Here is a 17,715-nt window from a genome sequence, read left to right as displayed (position 1 = left end):
ATTAAGATTCTATGATTCTCAAAAGGGGACAGGGCCCATTGATTAAGACACTATGTTACATAAAGAAACATTTGCCTGAGCACAAAGTGAATTGTACAACTGACACCAATTCTTTTCTAACACAGATGAGTTTCTGTTGGTTGTCTACAAGGTTCCATGTATCCTATTTAAAAGCCAAAGATCAGTCTTCTGAATACAGAATCACATGTTACACATGTCACTTATCCACATTTGTTCTGTGACCTCATCCTCACTATCAGAGAGAAAGGCCTGACACAGAGGCCCGAGGTACATCGCAGGCCTTATAGAACCATCTCTCCCGTTCACAAATCACAGGTATAATCTAGGAACCATAAAACAATAAAGCAAGTGGGAAAACACCACATTTTCCAGACCTGGGAACCTCAGCCAGTCCTCCTGCACAATGTTTGACCTACAAACAGAGGAAGAACAAGAGCCTACATTCATAAACTATTCTAGGAAAGCAATCTAAAACACACACCCTCTGAGGAGCAGTCAGCGGTCACCTGTTTCTTTGATGTAGGGGAAGAGAAGGTGTGCTGATGTGGTGGGTTTGGAAAAGTGAAGATTTAAGAGGTAAATCACAGCTATCGTCAAATACACCAAAGAGGAAGGGAAGGAAACAGAATCTGCTGGGGGCCTTTGTTGTTTCTGCTCAGTCACTAAGCCGTGTCTGAATCTTTGCAACTCCATGGTCCAAAAGGAGAAGAGGGTGGCAGAGGGTGAGATGAGATGGTTGAGGGCCTACTACGTGTCAAGCACCATGCTTTCCATTATAAGACCTCATTTAACTGCATTTCTTCACCAATAAAGGGGACCTAGGGCCACCAACTTTGAAAGATGATTATTCTCCTTGTTACCATATAATGAGTAATGCCGGACAAGGTAATTCTGAAGACCAAATATCCCTTGCTTCATTTCTCATTCTTCTGCAGGGCATCTCTGAACATATCCTACCCTCCATGAGAAAGACACGTCTGGGGGAGTCAGTCCTTCCTCTGCAGGTCAATCAGTTCTAATCAGAACTGCTCCAGCCCATGGGGGTATTTTGTCACTGCACTGGAAGCTTGGCCATTGCCAAGTGTGTGGTCTCCCTGAACTATAAACCAGGCCCCGAGATCATACAACCTAAATTCAATTTGAGGAAGAGGACTTACTGGAAAGAATCCTATGTGAGATTCTGGTCAATCTGCTTAACCCTCTGCCACGGGGCCTCATTTGTCAAAAATATAGCTACAAGTATTGAACTTCTTTTTAACCCTGAGACCCTATGAGTTCAAGTCATTATCAATCCCTGCTGAGCGAAAATGCCCATCACTCAGGAGGCATAGCTTCCTAGGAAACAGATGAGGCAGGCCGTCGTGTCTCCACCTGCCCCAGGAAGAGGAACAATAGAACTTTGTCTCCCAGAGGACAGCAGGTGCTGAAAGACGGCAGTTATCTAAAGAGAACCTCTACAAAACTCCATAGGGACCAGCACAAAGGCAATTGAATGTGAGTAGGAAGCCAATTTTTAGAGTCAACCATCAACACTTTCTGTATCCACGGTCCTGAAGCGCACTTCATCATCTTTGTGACGCTGGTAACGAGCAGGCATCAGGTCTAAGAGAAAAGGATAAATGAGGGCTCCCAGCGAGACAGAGGCCTCATGAAACAGCCCCTGCCCCAGCCACTTCCCTTCCTGAGCTCTGGGTTATCCCCCAGTGGGGGCCAGGGGTGACTTCCCGGGCCAACCAGGGGCAAGATCAAAGGCAGGGTATTCAGGGCCTCGTCTGAACACTGGCAAATATCTTGCTGATTTAAGGCAAACTGTCCAGAGTGAGGACTGCTTAGTTTACTGATCCTTGGATGGCAGGGATGGGGCCGTCCCAGCTCTCAGCAGCATCATTAGTAAGACACACTTTCGTCCACAGCAGGAAGGCCACTCCCCGCAGGCCTTTAAATGGAGGAGTCACACTTAACACATTTGTTCTTCAGGAACAACCAGAAAAAGAACAGCACCGAGAGCTCAGAGGACCGTTGTCTAGACACAGTTGTGGAATCTTAGCTTAAAAATAGGCCACAGTGAAGGAACCAGAACAGAGGAGAGAGAACATGGATTGTGCAGTCAGTCCTGGGTTTTAATGCTGGCTCTGCCATGTACTGGGGCTCCCAGGTGGTTCAGTGGTAAAGAACCAATGCAGGAGATGTGGGTTCTATCCCTGGGTCGGGAATATCATCTAGAGGAGAAAATGGCAACCCACTCCAGTATTCTTGCCTCAGAAATCCCCTGGACCGAGCAGCCTGGTGGGCTACAGTCCATGGGGGTCACAAAAGACTCAGCAACAAAACAACAACTGCCACATACTAGCTATGATTGTGATTGGGGGTTAGTTATTTTATCTCCTTAAGCCTCAGTTTCCTCATCTGTAAAATGGGGATCATAATAGAATCAGTCCACAGAGTTATGGTGAGCAATCCATGTGAAAACCATGGAACATAAGAAAGAAATTGTTCCATATATAGCAGAGGTTACACTGTAGCCTGGGCTTCCCTGGTGGGTGGCTCAGACAGTAAAGAATCTGCCTGCAATGCAGGAGACCTGGGCCTGATCCCTGGGTTGAGAAGATCTCCTGGAGAAGAGAATGGCTACCTACCCATTCCAATATTCTTGCCTGGAGAATTCCATGGACAGAGGAGCCTGGCAAGCTACAGTCTATGGGGTCACAAAGAGTTGAACATCAATGAGTGACTAACACATGCCATAGCATATGGGGTTCAAAGTCACTGAAAATGGAATTCTGAGTTCAAGTGCAAGTCAACAGTGGCAACCTCATCCCCCAGTCAGGTGGCAGCCCACATTCCCCTCCTTTTCTTCAGATCCATCCTGCCTCCGTGTCTGCTAGTTACACGACCCCAGATCTCAAACCATTTCATTTGGAAAGGGAAAAATCAAATAGCGGTCTTGGCATTCATTCACTGCCCGATCTCAGGGAAATATCTTACACGTCTGTGCTTCAGTTTACAAATTGCCTGTGAGATGGAGGTAATGAAGGTCCTCTTTCCACTCCACAGGGCTGTCCCAAGATGTGAAGTGATGCATGCTACCACCTTCAAAGCTCCATGCAAAAAGAAGTCATGGTCCTCATCCTGCTGCTCCCTCCCCTGGTGATGGGCTTCGTGTCCTGGGTAGATGTGGAGGCACTCAGTCCTGGAAGCCTGTGAATCTGGGAACTAGAAAGCGGGAAATGAACGGACCACAAAAACATCAGAAAGACCAATGAGTGTTTCACAGGCCACAGGGATGGGCATGCTGAGCGATCACTGTTTGCAAATCCGCCCTAACTGGTCATTACGGAGAGAAGCGTACCAGTCCAGCGCGAATTTCTCACAGCTTGTTTTTAATCACACACTGATCCTTCATAATTTCCTTTCCCCTATTTGTCCATTCTCCAGCACTAACAGACAGAATAAGGGTCCCACAGGAGTATTTCTGAGAAATGTCATTTCCAACAGCTATATAAAATGATTTCTCAGCCATATCGGGGGAGGCCGTCTCATGTCTGCTGTGGGTACCATCCAACGTGTTTCCTGGATGCAAGCGCAGAATCAGCACGATTCCACGTCATCATCTGTCCCTCCTCTAACATCATCTGGTGGATGGTGTTTCACTGCATCCCCTTCCTGCTTTCCCTGTCATGGAAAGACGTCTGCCCCACAGCTGCTCTTGGGATTAAGGTGGGTTGGTACAGATGGGGCTGTTTTATCTACACTACTGCAGGGCCACTGATGGACAAACACCTGGCTGTCTGCCAGCGCCCTGAGGTACAGGGGGTCTCAGGAATGTGCTAAGTCCTGGCGGTGATCCAGAACTCCTTCCTCAATCTAATGTCCATTGACAAATGAATGGATAAAGATGTGGCTGCGGTTCATGGGGTCGCAAAGAGTCGGACACGGCTGAGTGACTGAACTGAACTGAACATACACACAATGGAATACTACTTAGCCATAAAGAGGGTGATGATTCCATTTGCAGCAACATCAAGGCAACTAGAGATTATCACACTAAGTAAAGTTAGTCAGACAAATAGGCATCAAATATCACTTACATGTGGAACCTAAAATATGACACAAATGAACATATGTATGAAATAGAAACAGAATTATGGACATAGAGAACAGATTGGTTGCCAGGGGTGGGGGCGGTGGGTTGGGGGAGGGACGGATTGGGAGTTTGGGATCCGATGCAAACTACTTTATGTATAGAGAATGGATAAATCACAGGATCCTACTGTAATCCACAGGGAACTATATTCAATATCCTATGATAAACCATAATGTAAAAGAACATAAAAAGAATGCATATATATGTTAATATATGCTCAGTTGCATCTGACTCTTTGCAAACCCAAGGACTGTAGCCTGCCAGGCTGCTCTGTCCTGTAATTTTCCAGGTAAGAATAGTGGAACGAGTTGCCATTTCCTACTTCAATACACACGCTCATACACACACACACACACATATATAATTGAATTACTTTGCTGCACAGCAGAAATTAACACAACATTCCAAATCAACTACACTCCAATTAAAACAAAACAAAACAAAACTGAAATCCTTTCCTAATGACTTTGCGTCTGTCTCTTAGGCACCCAGCCCTGAGTTTACTGTGTATTCATTTAGCAAACATTTTCATAGGCCAGGCATCATGCCAGGTGGTAGGGATATAAGAATGATAAAAATCAGAAGCCTAGCTCTTTTGGACCCTACACTTGAGGGAAGGTAGACATTTACCCGCTCATCACACAAAGGCATGAAAGTTTACACTCAGTGGCGAGTTTACAGAAGAAAAGTATGTGATCCTCCAAGAAGATATAACAAAGAAACCCCTATGAGATGATGAAAGCAGAGAAAGTTTCCTCAAGTACACAGAGGCTCAGCAAAATAATGGGGAATTAATTAACGATGGGGAAAGAACAGACTCCAAATACAACAGACAGAAGAAATAACGTGTGCAAAGGCCCCCAGCAGAAGGGAAGGAGCAGAGTAGCCTGGAAAATTCAGCAGGTGAGCAGTGGTGCTAACAACAGAAGAAGAAGTTGGAAGGAGGCAGGAGCCAGAAACACAACTCAGTTAAGAATTGTACTCTCCATCCTAAAAGCACCAGGAAACCATCAAAGGTTTTACACAGAGGACAGAGATGGTGTGGTTGGGCTTTCCTATGGGGAAGCTGATTTATGTTACTGATGAAGAATAGAGTCAGTAAAGGAGACGTAGGCAGATAAGAAGGGAAGAGATTTGTCTGGGGAAAAATCTCACGTGCTTAGACTATGATAGTGTCAGGGGAGATGGAGACAAGCTTGGACCTCGAATGGCCAGATACAGAGAGAGGGAAAGGGACCCATTGAAGGCAGACTCTTAGTTCTGGATGAGCAGCTAAGTAGATGGTGGTGCTAGATGTGAGGAAGGCTCAGGTTGGGAGAGTGGGCAGGTCAGGATTTAGGTTTGTCGAGCAGAATTATGCATAAATTATTATGACCGTTCTCATGAATTATGGGAAAATTACATTTTACAAAATGCCTCATACTCATTGTCCTTACCAGATTCTGACAACTCGCCTCATGGGATACAGGACTGTGGGTGATAGATGTTTAAGTGGTAAGGAAATAAAATGTAGGTGGGAAGGACTTTGCATTGCACTCATCAGTAGAAGGCAGGGTCAAGGGCAGGACTCCAGACCAGATCCTTCAGAATACATCACGTGGCAATTTTCTTTTTAATTCTTATTTTTTAAGCCAAGCAGTCTTCAAATGGATAAAAATCCAGTGTGCAGGCTTCCCTAGTGGTCTAGTGGTTAAGAATCCGCCTCCCAATGTAGGGGACATGGGTTTGATCTCCAGGCCGGGAAGATTCCACATGCCATGGAGCAGCTAAGCCCTTGTGCTACACCTATGGAGCCCACACTCTAGAGCCCATGCTCCATAACAAGAGAAGCCACTGCAATGAGAAGCCCACGCACCCCAACAAAGAGTCACCCCTGCTCGCTGCAACTGGAGAAAGCAACGAAACAATGAAGACCCAGCAGGGCCAAAAAAAAAAAAAAAAAAACAGTGTGTAAAAATAATGGATACCTGGATTCATGTGGGCATGATGGAGTCAGAACTCCAATCTTTCCCAATCTCACCTGCCTCCTTTCTTCCAGGACCCTAAGAAAGTCTTAGGGTTCCCAGGGGCAGGTTACAGTGCCTTACCTTTCAACCTCCCCATGGCCCGGGGATTTCCCTGCAGGCCATACAATTAAGAGCATTTTAATCCTACATTGCCATGGCTACAAAGGGGAATAAGGGACCATCAAGAACCTGCTGCCTCTCAGTCACTGCTGGGCCTTCACGTGAGTTATCTTGTTTAATCCAGTATCTTCCTCTGTGTCTGGCAATGTCCTACCCATCTGGCTCAGAGGTAAAGAATCTGCCCGTGATGTGGGAGACCGGGGTTTGATCCTTGGGTCAGGAAGATTCCCTGGAGAAGGGAATAGCTACCCACTCCAGTATTCGTGCCTGGAGAATTCCATGGACAGAGGAGCCTGGCAGGGTTATATTAGTCCATGGGGTTGCAAAGAGTCGGACACAATTGATTGATTAACACTTTCACTTTTCACTTTCACTTGGGTTTGACTTTCTCAAGCCCAAGTCAGACAGCTCTTTAGTGGCAAGACGGGATATGAAGTTGGGGTTTTTTCAACCACTCTGTGTTCTCTTACAAAGCAAGGGGGTCCAGGCTTACACAGAGCACAGACTTGGAACCACGCTAAGAGAGAAGCAGCAGCCCTCTGTGCCAGACACAGCTCCTCCCCTCCCGGAACTCTTCCCCATGATGTTGGTGCTCAGACCCTGGGAGACAGAGTGGCTTGCTTTCACCTTAATTAGTGCAGCAATTTGCTAAATTTTGTTTTTCCCTTTTTAAGAGTGTTAATCAATTTTAGCTCAGAATAGACTGGAATGGCACACAAATTGCCACGACAATCCCCAAATGCTAAATTCTCAACATCTCGATCAACCTCAGAGCCTGAAATATGGGAAAATCAGAAACTCTGGCCGGCATCTCGGTGATCTATTTAAAATGTTATGGCTCTGAAATGAAAAGATAATGGCTTTAGGAGGTTTAGAACAAGCAATTTGCTAAAATCAGCCTCATGCCTAGGTGTTTAGTCCTTCCCAAGGTGACTGGAGATGGAGCAGCCACAATTTCTGCAAACTTGCGTGTTCCACTAATCACAGCAATTTGTAAAATCCACTTGCAGCACAGGGTACCAACCAATCGCCAGAAATACAGAAAAGAACAAGATGTGTTCCCAGCCCTGACCCACATTAAGAAGGTTCTATGCTAAAGCAGTAGTTGGACAAGTGAACAGAAAAGATCTTCCTCTTCCCTGAGGGAGTCACAGGAGGATCTCAGAGGAGGTGGCCATGGAGCTGAGTCCTGACGGATGAGTGGAGTGATGGCAAGTTAGCATGTCAGATAGAAAGAAAGGCTCAGACACAGGAAGGAGGGCAGAGAGCCCAGAGGTGGCTTCTTAGAGCGAAGTAATAAGTGAATTTGCAGGAACGGCCAGAGACGAGACTGGAAGGAGAGTCTAGAGCCAGAATATGAAGGGCGTTTTAATCAGACTGTGAAACTCAAGCTTGGCACAGACCACATGGTACCATGGCAGGATTTCAAGCAAGGTAATGATATGGCCAAACGATCTTCATTTGGTTGAAACCTTCTGGCCCAACATAATCCTTAATATTTATTCAGCCTGATCTTGTAGGGGTTATTTGGCCGTGCCACATGGCATGAGGAATCTTAGTTCCTCAACCAGGGATCAAACCTGTGGCCCCTGCAGTGGAAGCGCAGAGTCTAAACCAATGGACTGCTAGGGAAGTCTCTATTCAGCATAGTCTTTTTAAGTACACTCACATATATTCTCTCATTTGAGCCATTACTCCATGAGGTTGGTGTTATAATCACATTTCTTCGCGTGAAAAATCAGACCCAGCAAAGGTATAACTTTGTGTCTTATGACCAGTAAATGACAATACACAAGTTCAAACCCAGTCCCATCACACTCTGAGCTCGGTGCTGACCGGACCAGGTAATCGAATTCTCTAGATATCAGCCACCATGGGCCTCCTTTAGATACGGACCAGGCCAGAGGCCTCCAGCCTCCACAGAAAGGCTTGGTGGTCAGAATTGCGTAGACCAACATGTATACTGTGCCAAAGAGGTGGTTACTTTAATGCTTCAGATAATCACATCAATTTCGAGTGGCAAAAACCCTCAGGTACACCTGGACGTTTCCAGTTCAGAGTTTGCTTCTGTATACTAAACCATAAACAAGAAAATCATGACCCCCTTCCCGCCAGTACCTTGAGCTCATCAGCGTTGTAGAAGTCTACACGCACCGCAGGTACCATCCAGGTCTGGAAGAGTGTTGCCAGGATCTGCTCGGCGATGGAGTCGGCGATGAGGTGGAAATGCAAGGGGTTCCGCCTGTGGGCAGTGAGAGGAGAAGTCAGGAGGGAGAGCCAAGACCTTTGAATTCTAGCCACAAAAATCCACTCTTACCAACTGGTAATATTTGGGTTCCCCAGTGCTCAGCGGTAAAGAACCCTCCTGCAAAGCAGATGTGGGTTTGATCCCTGGGTCAGGAGGATCCCCTAAAGAAGGGAATGGCTACCCACTCCAGTATTCTTGCCTGGGAAATCCCGTGGACAGAGGAGCCTGGCAGGTTACAGTCCACAGGGTCATAAAGATTTGGACACGACTGAAACGACTGAGCAACACGCATAACCAATTTGTAACAGCAACAGGGAAGGTCAACCAGGCATGTTGCCTAACCAGTGCCTACTGGGGAGGATGTCAGAGATGACAAGGAGAGAGGACATCTCATCCAACCTCAAGATTTCAGAGACGTGGCAACTCCAAGGACCAGAAAGGGTAAAATCATTGATGATACTCAATGCAAGTCAACCACCATACCTGCTATTAGGGTATCTGTATTTCCAAAAGTCATAGCGTGTGTACAATTTGGTCATTGCTTTATCTTTACCACCTGGATGTACTGGCCTCAGTGAAGCACATGGACAGAGGATGAGGTCTTTAGACTGGCTGTATGGAGCTGGCAAATATTTTTCTCATAGCACAGCATTAAACACTAAATCCTGTCTTCTGCTTGTTCCCCTCCATGTCCACCCCCACCCCCCAGGGAGCCACAATGGCATCATCTGGGGCTCCCATTACTGAATTATCATCTCACCCTCACATGTAATATTTCTAAGGTCTTTATCAGTCCATCTCAGTCGGCCCGCTGTCATACTGAGCCAGCACCCAAAATACAAACCAGCAGCACACAAGGGCAAAGCTTCTGATTCAAATGTAAATAGGTCTGAAGCCCAGATCTAGCATCTATGGAGGGGGCTTTGAACATGTCACTTACACCTCCGCACTGCCTATGCAAAATTCCCTTGGGGCTACTGGGTCAATTCGATGAGACACGCAGTACAATACTCGCTGCATCTCAACAACAAGCATAGGTGGGATAATAAGACAGTGGAGATGCCTTCTTGAGGGACTGCCAGGCACAAAGCCAAAGTTCAACCCAGCAGAACTACTACCATAGACACCACAGTGCTAGTAATAATAAGAGAAAGCATTGGAATGAAGGAGCACCTCTGAGAAATCGAAAGATGAGAAGGACCTCCTCCCGCCCCCTCCCCCAATCTCAAGGAGCTCTTACTATTTAAAGAGATAGTTAATTATAAACACAATTAAATATAAACAGGAGGCGGAATGTGATAACAGCTACAACAGAATACAAGGTTCCAGAAGACTAAAGAAAATGAAAGGTGAATCTGGACTGGGTCAGAAGGATGTGTAAGCACTGGGGGAAGCTTTATCCTTGGCACAGGAAGCCAAGGAAGAGGGGACCTGATCCAGGGAGAATAACAAGAGACTGAATGGAGCAGGCGTTGAGAGCGCGTTGGGGCAGCAAGGTCTGCAGGGACTCGGGGGTTGGAACAGAGAAGGGGAGAGATGCAGGTATACAGTAAGCAGTGCAATAAACAGTCTGTACTTCATCAGCTCAGCAGGGGGAGTCACATGACCTGGCCGATAGCTCTCAACTCCTGTTCAGTGGCTCCCCAGCACTGTTCTAAGTTCCACACACATAAATATCTTTCAATTCTCCCTTCCCCCATGTGTTCTTTAGAACCTAGGCCTTTGCATATGTGGTTTACTGGGTAGGAAATCCTCATGCATTTGCTTATGCTACACTTACTGAACACCTACGACTCACCAAGCGATGAGCAGGATGCTGGGGACATGGTGGTAAGACCCACCATCCTTGCTCTCACATATTCCAGTCCTGTCCTCTCCTTCCTCCTCCTCCCTCACCTTCACAGTCCCCATCCAGCATCTGGTTCTCTCTAACCCAGCCTTCACTTCTGAGGTCGGCCATCGGGTGCTCCTGGAATTCTTCTCTGATGACTGGTGACAAAGTCAGGGGCCCTTCCTAACAGTCCTCTCAGCATCTGTACCATCCTTGGGCTGTAACTGTCTGTTTACTTGTCTGCATCCCTCCTTGACTGTGAGCTTAGAAAGATGAAGGATGATGCCAGTGATGCTCAAATGGAGAGTCCCAGGATGGAGGTCCATGCCTTGGATGCAGTAAGGGTTTGACAGAAAAAATGAATGTGAAATGAAAACCTGACTTCATGTCTGGAGAAGAACAACAAAGAACAAAGAAGTCAAATCTTGAGAGATTTCAGAAGAAGAGATCTCGGACACGAGGAAACTAGAGAGGAAGAGGAAGACAGCAGGGTTTCTGGGGTTGGTGAAGACGTCTCCAGGACAGGGGATACAGGAAGAAAGGCACACTGGAGGAAGATGATGGGTTTGGTATTGGATGTAGCAAGTTGAAGGTGAGGGTAGCAAAGCCAAGTGGAGCTGGGAGGGTGAGTCTAGACCTGAAGAAGGTTATTATCCAAGGTCAATCTGTCAAACACGTAATAGGTGCTCAAGGGTGCTGAGGTGGATCAATGACTCAAAGAAGCCATCAGCACCACTGAACTTCTCCACGGTACCCACTGCCTGAACACTGCAAACTCTCATTTAAACCACATATGCTCAGAAGCAAGTGGCATGCCTGCCCTACAGCCTCCCTGGAAGCTCTGTAAGAAGCTTCCCTATAAGAAGCTGCCAGCTGCCATTGCTTACTGATGTCCTAAGTGATGACCAGAGGTGTGAGGGAGTGAGTCATCTCCTCCTCTGTGAGTGGATCCTCATCCTTCCCTTTCCTCCTAACTGGGGGCCTCCAATGAAAAGCTAACTGAGCACTCACAGCAAAGCACCATGAGATCAAATTCAAACACCTGCATTCAAGACACTATGGTTCTGGCACAAAAACAGAAACACAGACCAAGGGATCAAGATAGAAAGCCCGGAAATAAACCCATGCACCTACAGGTACCTTATTTTTGACAAAGGAGGCAAGAATATACAATGGGGCAAAGAAAGCCTATTCAATAAATGGTGCTGGGAAAACTGGACAGCTACATGTAAAAGAATGAAATTAGAACACTTCCTAACACCATACACAAAGATAAACTCAAAATGGATTAAAGACCTAAATGTAAGACCAGAAACTATAAAACTCTTAGAGGAAAACATAGGCAGAACAATCAATGACATAAATCAAAGCAAGATCCTCTATGACCCACCTCCTAGAGTAACAGAAATAAAAACAAAAGTAAACAAGTGGGACCTGATTAAACTTAAAAGTTTTTGCACAGCAAAGGAAACTATGAGCAAGGTGAAAAGACAACCTTCCAAATGGGAGAAAATAATAGCAAATGAAACAACTGACAAAGGATTAATTTCCAAACTGTACAAGCAGCTCATATAGCTCAATACCAGAAAAACAAACAACCCCATCAAAAAGTGGGAAAAAGACCTAAACAGACATTTCTCCAAAGAAGACATACTGATGACTAACACATGAAAAGATGCTCAACATCACTCATTATTAGAGAAATGCAAATCAAAAAACTGCAATGAGATATCACCTCACACCGGTCAGAATGGCCATCATCAAAAAGTCTATAAACAATAAATGCTGGAGAGGGTATGAAGAAAAGGGAACACTCTTGCACTGTTGGTGGGAATGTAAACTGATACAGTCACTATGGAAGACAGCATAGAGATTCCTTAAAAACCTAGGAATAAAGCCACCATATGACCTAGCAATCCCACTCCTAGGCATATACCCTGAGGAAATCAAAATTGAATAAGAGTTCATTGCAGCACTATTTACAATAGCTAGAACATGGAAGCAACCTAGATGTCCACAGACAGATGAGTGGATAAAGTTGTGGTACATATATATAACGGAATATTACTCAGCCATAAAAATGAATGCATTTGAGTCAGTTCTAATGAGGTGGATGAACCTAGAAACTATTATACAGACTGAAGTAAGTCAGAAAGAGAAAGATAAATATTGTATTCTAACGCATACATACAGAATCTAGAAAAATGGTACTAAAGAATTTATTTACAGGGCAGCAGTGGAGAAACAGACATAAGAGACATGAGATGTGCCTTATGGATAAACATAGAGACTTACAGACATGGGGAGAAGGGAGGAGAGGGTGAGATGAATGGAAAGAGTAACATGGAAACTCACATTACCACATGTAAAATATATAACCAACGGGAATTTGCTGCCTGGCTCAGGAAACTCAAATAGGGGCTCTGTATCAACCTAGAGGGGTGGGATGGGGAGGGAGGTGGGAGGGAGGGTCAAAAGGGAGGGGATATATGTACACCTATGGCTGATTCATGCTGAGGTTTGACAGAAAACAAGAAATTCTGTAAAGCAATTGTCCTTCAATGAAAAAACAAAACAAAAAATTCAATCACCTGGCTCCTTCCCTCCACCATGAGGCCTCCAAGGACAGCAGCCATCTTTTCACTTCCACCCCCAGTGCTGGGCAGAGAGGCTGGCAAGTAACGTGGGCTCAAGAAACACTCGTACAACAGGAAAAGAAAGCCAGTGCTCTCCTTCCCCATCACTGTTCACATTCCCCATAAGAAGGAAAAGCAGCTGAAGACATGCTTACATCAACGGTTCAGGGCTGGCGTTCTGCTCCAGAACATTTGGGTCGGAACCCTGGCTGCATTAATGACTAAGTGAATGCAAGCATGTGACTTCATCTCTCTAGGCCTCAATTTCATTTCAAATCGGGGAACAATAATGGTACATAAGCAGTAATATCAATATATTGGCTAATTGTGACATGTGATATATACATAAAGTGTATGCCTGGCATGCGGGTAATATTTCAATATATGTTAATAATTGGTATGGTCTGAATGTTCGTTGACCCCCACCCCAAATTATGTTGAACCCTAACCCCTAGAGTGATAGTACCAGGAGGTGGGGCCTTTGGGAGTGAATAGGTCACTGAGCAGCGTCTTCCTGAAAGGAGTTAGTGCCCTTAAAAAAGAGGCTCCTTGGCTTTTTTTTAACACAAGAGAACACAGAAGGAAGTCTGCAGTCTGTGATCAGGAAGCTGGCCCCTGCCAGAGCCAGGCTATGCTGGTGTCATGATCTTGGACTTCCTAACCTCCAGAACTGAGAGAAAAAAATAAATTCCTGTTGTTTATGAGCCACCTGGTCTGTGCTATTTTGTTACAGCCGCCTGAATGGACCAGAACTGTTATCAACATGAACTTACGAAACTGTTATTTTCTCTACTGCTTTTACATCACTTTTCAAATAAAGTATTTTCAATTAGTTCTTCCACTCATAGACCAAAAAATGCACTGAATGGATAAACATCCAACAAAGAGCTATCAAGCACCATGTAAGGCAGAATAGGGATTTAGGCGATGAATGAGCTCAGAGTCCTCTCTTCAGGCAGCAATCAATGTAGCAAAGACAGAGAAAGAATACAAATAACCACATAAATGTTAGAACACGAGGGCTCAGTAACATGGGGCTGCACACACAGCTGCAAGTTTGGGAACAGCAGGGCCTCCCTGCTGCCCTGCAGCCACGTGAAGACACTGACCTGGACGGTGAGTAAAGAGATGCCTGGATTTGGACAGTGAACAACCTGCACAACTGTACAGAACGGCGGCACCAGGACAAATGCACATGCTCGTGGAGAATAAGAATGAAAGAGATGGCTTCTCAGCAGTGGAGAACCTAGGAAGTTTCCACGGGTAATGTGGCAAGTAAACCAGATGAGAAAAGATGAAGGAGAGAGAAATGTATCCTGCAGGATGTAACAGAATTAGGAAAAGAACAGAGGTGGAGAAGTTCATAGTATGTCTGTCAAAGAACTACAGTCTTATGTGAGCAGATCATACAATGTTTATTGAACGCCCAGTGTATGCCAGGAATGGGAAGGAAAGAAAAGAAAAGAGAGTATTAACAATAGGATGGGCCAGGGTGTGTGAATTCTTAAAAACAGAATTCGATTCTCCAAGTGAAAGCCAGATAAGGTTTATAGGGCTCAGCAAGCAGCAGAGCGAAGCTGTAATTCAGAAGGTTAACCTGGTTACCAAGCAGAAGATGGACAGCGTGGGTGAGAAGAACAGGCTCTCAGAGGATGACGGTGCCAGCATTTCTCCGGGGCTTTCCCCCTCTTCTGCATTCTTCCTCAGGAATAAACCAGAGTCTCCTTCAGGAATACACTGAAATCTCACCTCCTCAAAGAGGCCCGCCATGACCACTCCATCCAAAGCCCTTCTCCCCACCCATCACACGTCACCCCACCGCCACATCTGGTTTCTTTCCAGCGGTGACTAGCAGGGCTGGAAATCTTTCTATACATCTGCAGATGGATGTCCACCTTCCAGTAGAATGCAAGCTATCTAGGGGAGAGATTGTCTTGTTTCACAAAGCACCTACTCTCGTCTACTCTCTCCACATCCCTGGTGCCTAGAAAGTGCCTGGCCGTGAGTCAGGTCAGGGCTTGGCCACAGCTTCCCACAGGCCATGTTCACACTGCAGTTGTGTCCACCGCTGCCTGCACGGTACCACACCTCCTGCTTCCGGCCTTCGGCTCTCAGATCAGACACCACAGCTCTGAGGAAGACATTCCATGGTGTCCAGATGTCCTTTCTCAGCGCCTCCCACTGAATTCAGGGCTCAAAACTTACACTTTTGCAACTGTTCCCTGTTAGATGGAGTCTTGGCACTGGGAACTACATTTTGTAAATAATCTTTCTCCCAGCTCTCTCAAGAAAGAGGAGCCTAAGGAGACATGATTAAATGCAGTATCATATCCTGGATGGGATTCTGGAACAGAAAAAAGAACTTAGGCAAAAAGGAAAGAAATCTGAAACAAAGGACAGGACTTTAGTTATAATAATATATCAATGAGTAATGAGTTTTATGTGCTCAGTCATGTCCGACTCCCTGTGACTCCATGGTCTATAGTCTTCCAGGCTCCTCTGTCTATGGGATTTTCCCAGGCAAGAATACTGGAGTGGGTTGCCATTTCCTTCTCCAGGGCATCTTCCCCACCCAGAGATCAGACCTGGGTCTCCTGCATTGCAGACAGATTCTTTACCATTTGAGCCACCAGGGAAGGGAAACTAAGTCTGTAAGTTAGCACTAATACAACTACCCAACCAGCACTGGTGGTCTGGATGCTTACCATTTATTATTATGTAAGAAAGATACAAGTGTTGCTGTTATTCAGTTGTTAAGTCATGTCTAACTCTTTTTAGGACCCATGGACTGTAGCCCACCAGGTTCCCCTGTCCAAGGAATTTTCCAGACAAGAATACTGGAGTGGATTGCCATTTCCTTCTGCAGGGGATCGTCCCAACCCAGCGATCGAACTTGTGTCTCCTGTATTGCAGGCAGATTATTTACCTGTTGAGCCGCTAGGGACTGGTTCATTAATTATAACAAATATACCATAAGATGTCATAAGAGGGGAAATGGGCTGTAGGGTTTTGGAAAATCTGTGCTATTCCTTTTGTAATTTCTTTGTAAATTGAAAACTGCTCTACAAAATAAATTTTATTAAAAAAAATCTTTTCCTCAGATTTTTTTTAACAATTCCTTATATATATATAATCATCCAGTAACAGTCTATCAAAAAATAAATAAATAAATAAATAAATAAAAGGACAAATGAATAATTATCAAAGAGATCCAAATTCCCTCATAGTGGACACAATTACCTGCAAGTCTGGCATAGAGGCCCTTAGAAGAAAATGTGAGAGCGTTATCTTTTAATGTGGGGGTTAGGTGATAGTTTCTGACATAAGACACATAAAGCTCAAAAGAAAAAGAAAAATAAACTTGTCTTCGTCAAGATTAAAAACTTTTGTGCTTCAAAAAACACCATCAAGAAAGTGAAAAAGATGGCCACCAAGTGAGAGAAAATATCTGCAAGGCATAGCTATGCCTGGTAAGGGACCTGTAACCATAGTATAAAAATATTTTACAGCTCAATACCAACACAAGTAAGCAGATCAGAAACCGAGCCAAGGGTGTGAACAGTCATCTCTCAGAGAAGACATACACACGGCCAACAAGCCCAGGAAAAGATGCTCACCATCACTAGTCAGCAGGGAAATGCAAATCAGAACTGGGATACCACTCGGAAACCCACTAAAATGGCTGAGGTAAAAATAACAGCCAATAACAAGCGTCATTAGGGATGTAGAGATACTGGAACCCTCAGCTGCTACTTGTGGGATAGTACAATGACTGTAGCTGCTCTGGAACACAGTTTGGCGGCTTTTCAAAACATGAAGCATAAAGTTACCATTGCTGACTTACCCAGAAATCCTACTCCTAGCTAGTGGGTTGGCCAAAAAGTTGATTGGGATTTTTCTGTAACATGTTTTGGAAACACCCAAACAATCTGCGGTCAATCTGATATAAATAAATAATATATGAAAACATGTGTTCCTTCAAGAACTTTAACACAAATATCCACACTGGCGTTATTTATAACAGTCAAGAAGTGGAAACAGCCCAAACGGCCACCAAGTGATGAATAAACAAAATGAAGTAAATCCACACAATGGATCATTTATTAGGCAACGAAAAGGAACGAACGACTGGCACGTGCTACAACATGGATGAACCTTGGAAAGTTTATGCTACATAGGAGAAGCCAGTTACAAGAAGACAAAACAGCATATGGTCCCATTGATATAAAATGTTCAGAATGAACAGTCCACATAAACAGAAAGATTAGTGGTTGCCAGGGGATGGAGGGAGAGGAAAGTGGGGAGTGATTGATTGCTCATGCGGACGGGTGTTTCTTTATGAGATGCTGAGAATGGGCCATTAACAATATTAGATGGTGGGGATAGTTGCACAATTCTGAATGTTCCAAAAACCACAGAACTGTCCACTTTTTTTAAAGAGTGTATTTCATAGTATGTGAATTACATCCCAATGCTTCTCCACTGGCCTGAGATGGACAGTGACAGTCTAACCTATGAGTCCAGGAGAGGGAATGAGGTCTGGTCTACTCAGCTGTCTTAGGAAGCTATGTTGTACAAGAAATGATCTGCCTAGGTAGGAAAAGCCAGCAATCGTCCAGGTTGTCTCAGACTATAAGTAACCCCAACTCATGAGGACAAAAAAGTGCCCTCAATTCAAAGAACAGTCCACAATTCAGGACGAACAGCAA

The 17,715-nt window shown here is 45.0% G+C and overlaps 1 protein-coding gene across 2 annotated transcripts in view; it reads right to left on the bottom strand.

The window, feature by feature from the left end:
• The window catches only part of LARGE1 (LARGE xylosyl- and glucuronyltransferase 1), a 591,484-nt gene that overhangs the window by 286,584 nt on the left and 287,185 nt on the right, over positions 1–17,715 (bottom strand). For both annotated transcript variants that reach the window (XM_043880667.1, XM_043880668.1), the window contains one exon: positions 8,410–8,533. In XM_043880667.1, coding sequence (XP_043736602.1) covers positions 8,410–8,533 — 124 coding nt within the window. The remainder of the gene's footprint in view (positions 1–8,409; positions 8,534–17,715) is intronic.

Source organism: Cervus elaphus, chromosome 22 (genome assembly GCF_910594005.1).
Source record: "Cervus elaphus chromosome 22, mCerEla1.1, whole genome shotgun sequence".
Classification (NCBI taxonomy): Eukaryota; Metazoa; Chordata; class Mammalia; order Artiodactyla; family Cervidae; genus Cervus; species Cervus elaphus.
The sequence above is the reverse complement of the archived record's forward strand: the minus strand, read 5'-3'. Positions and strand labels throughout refer to the sequence as shown.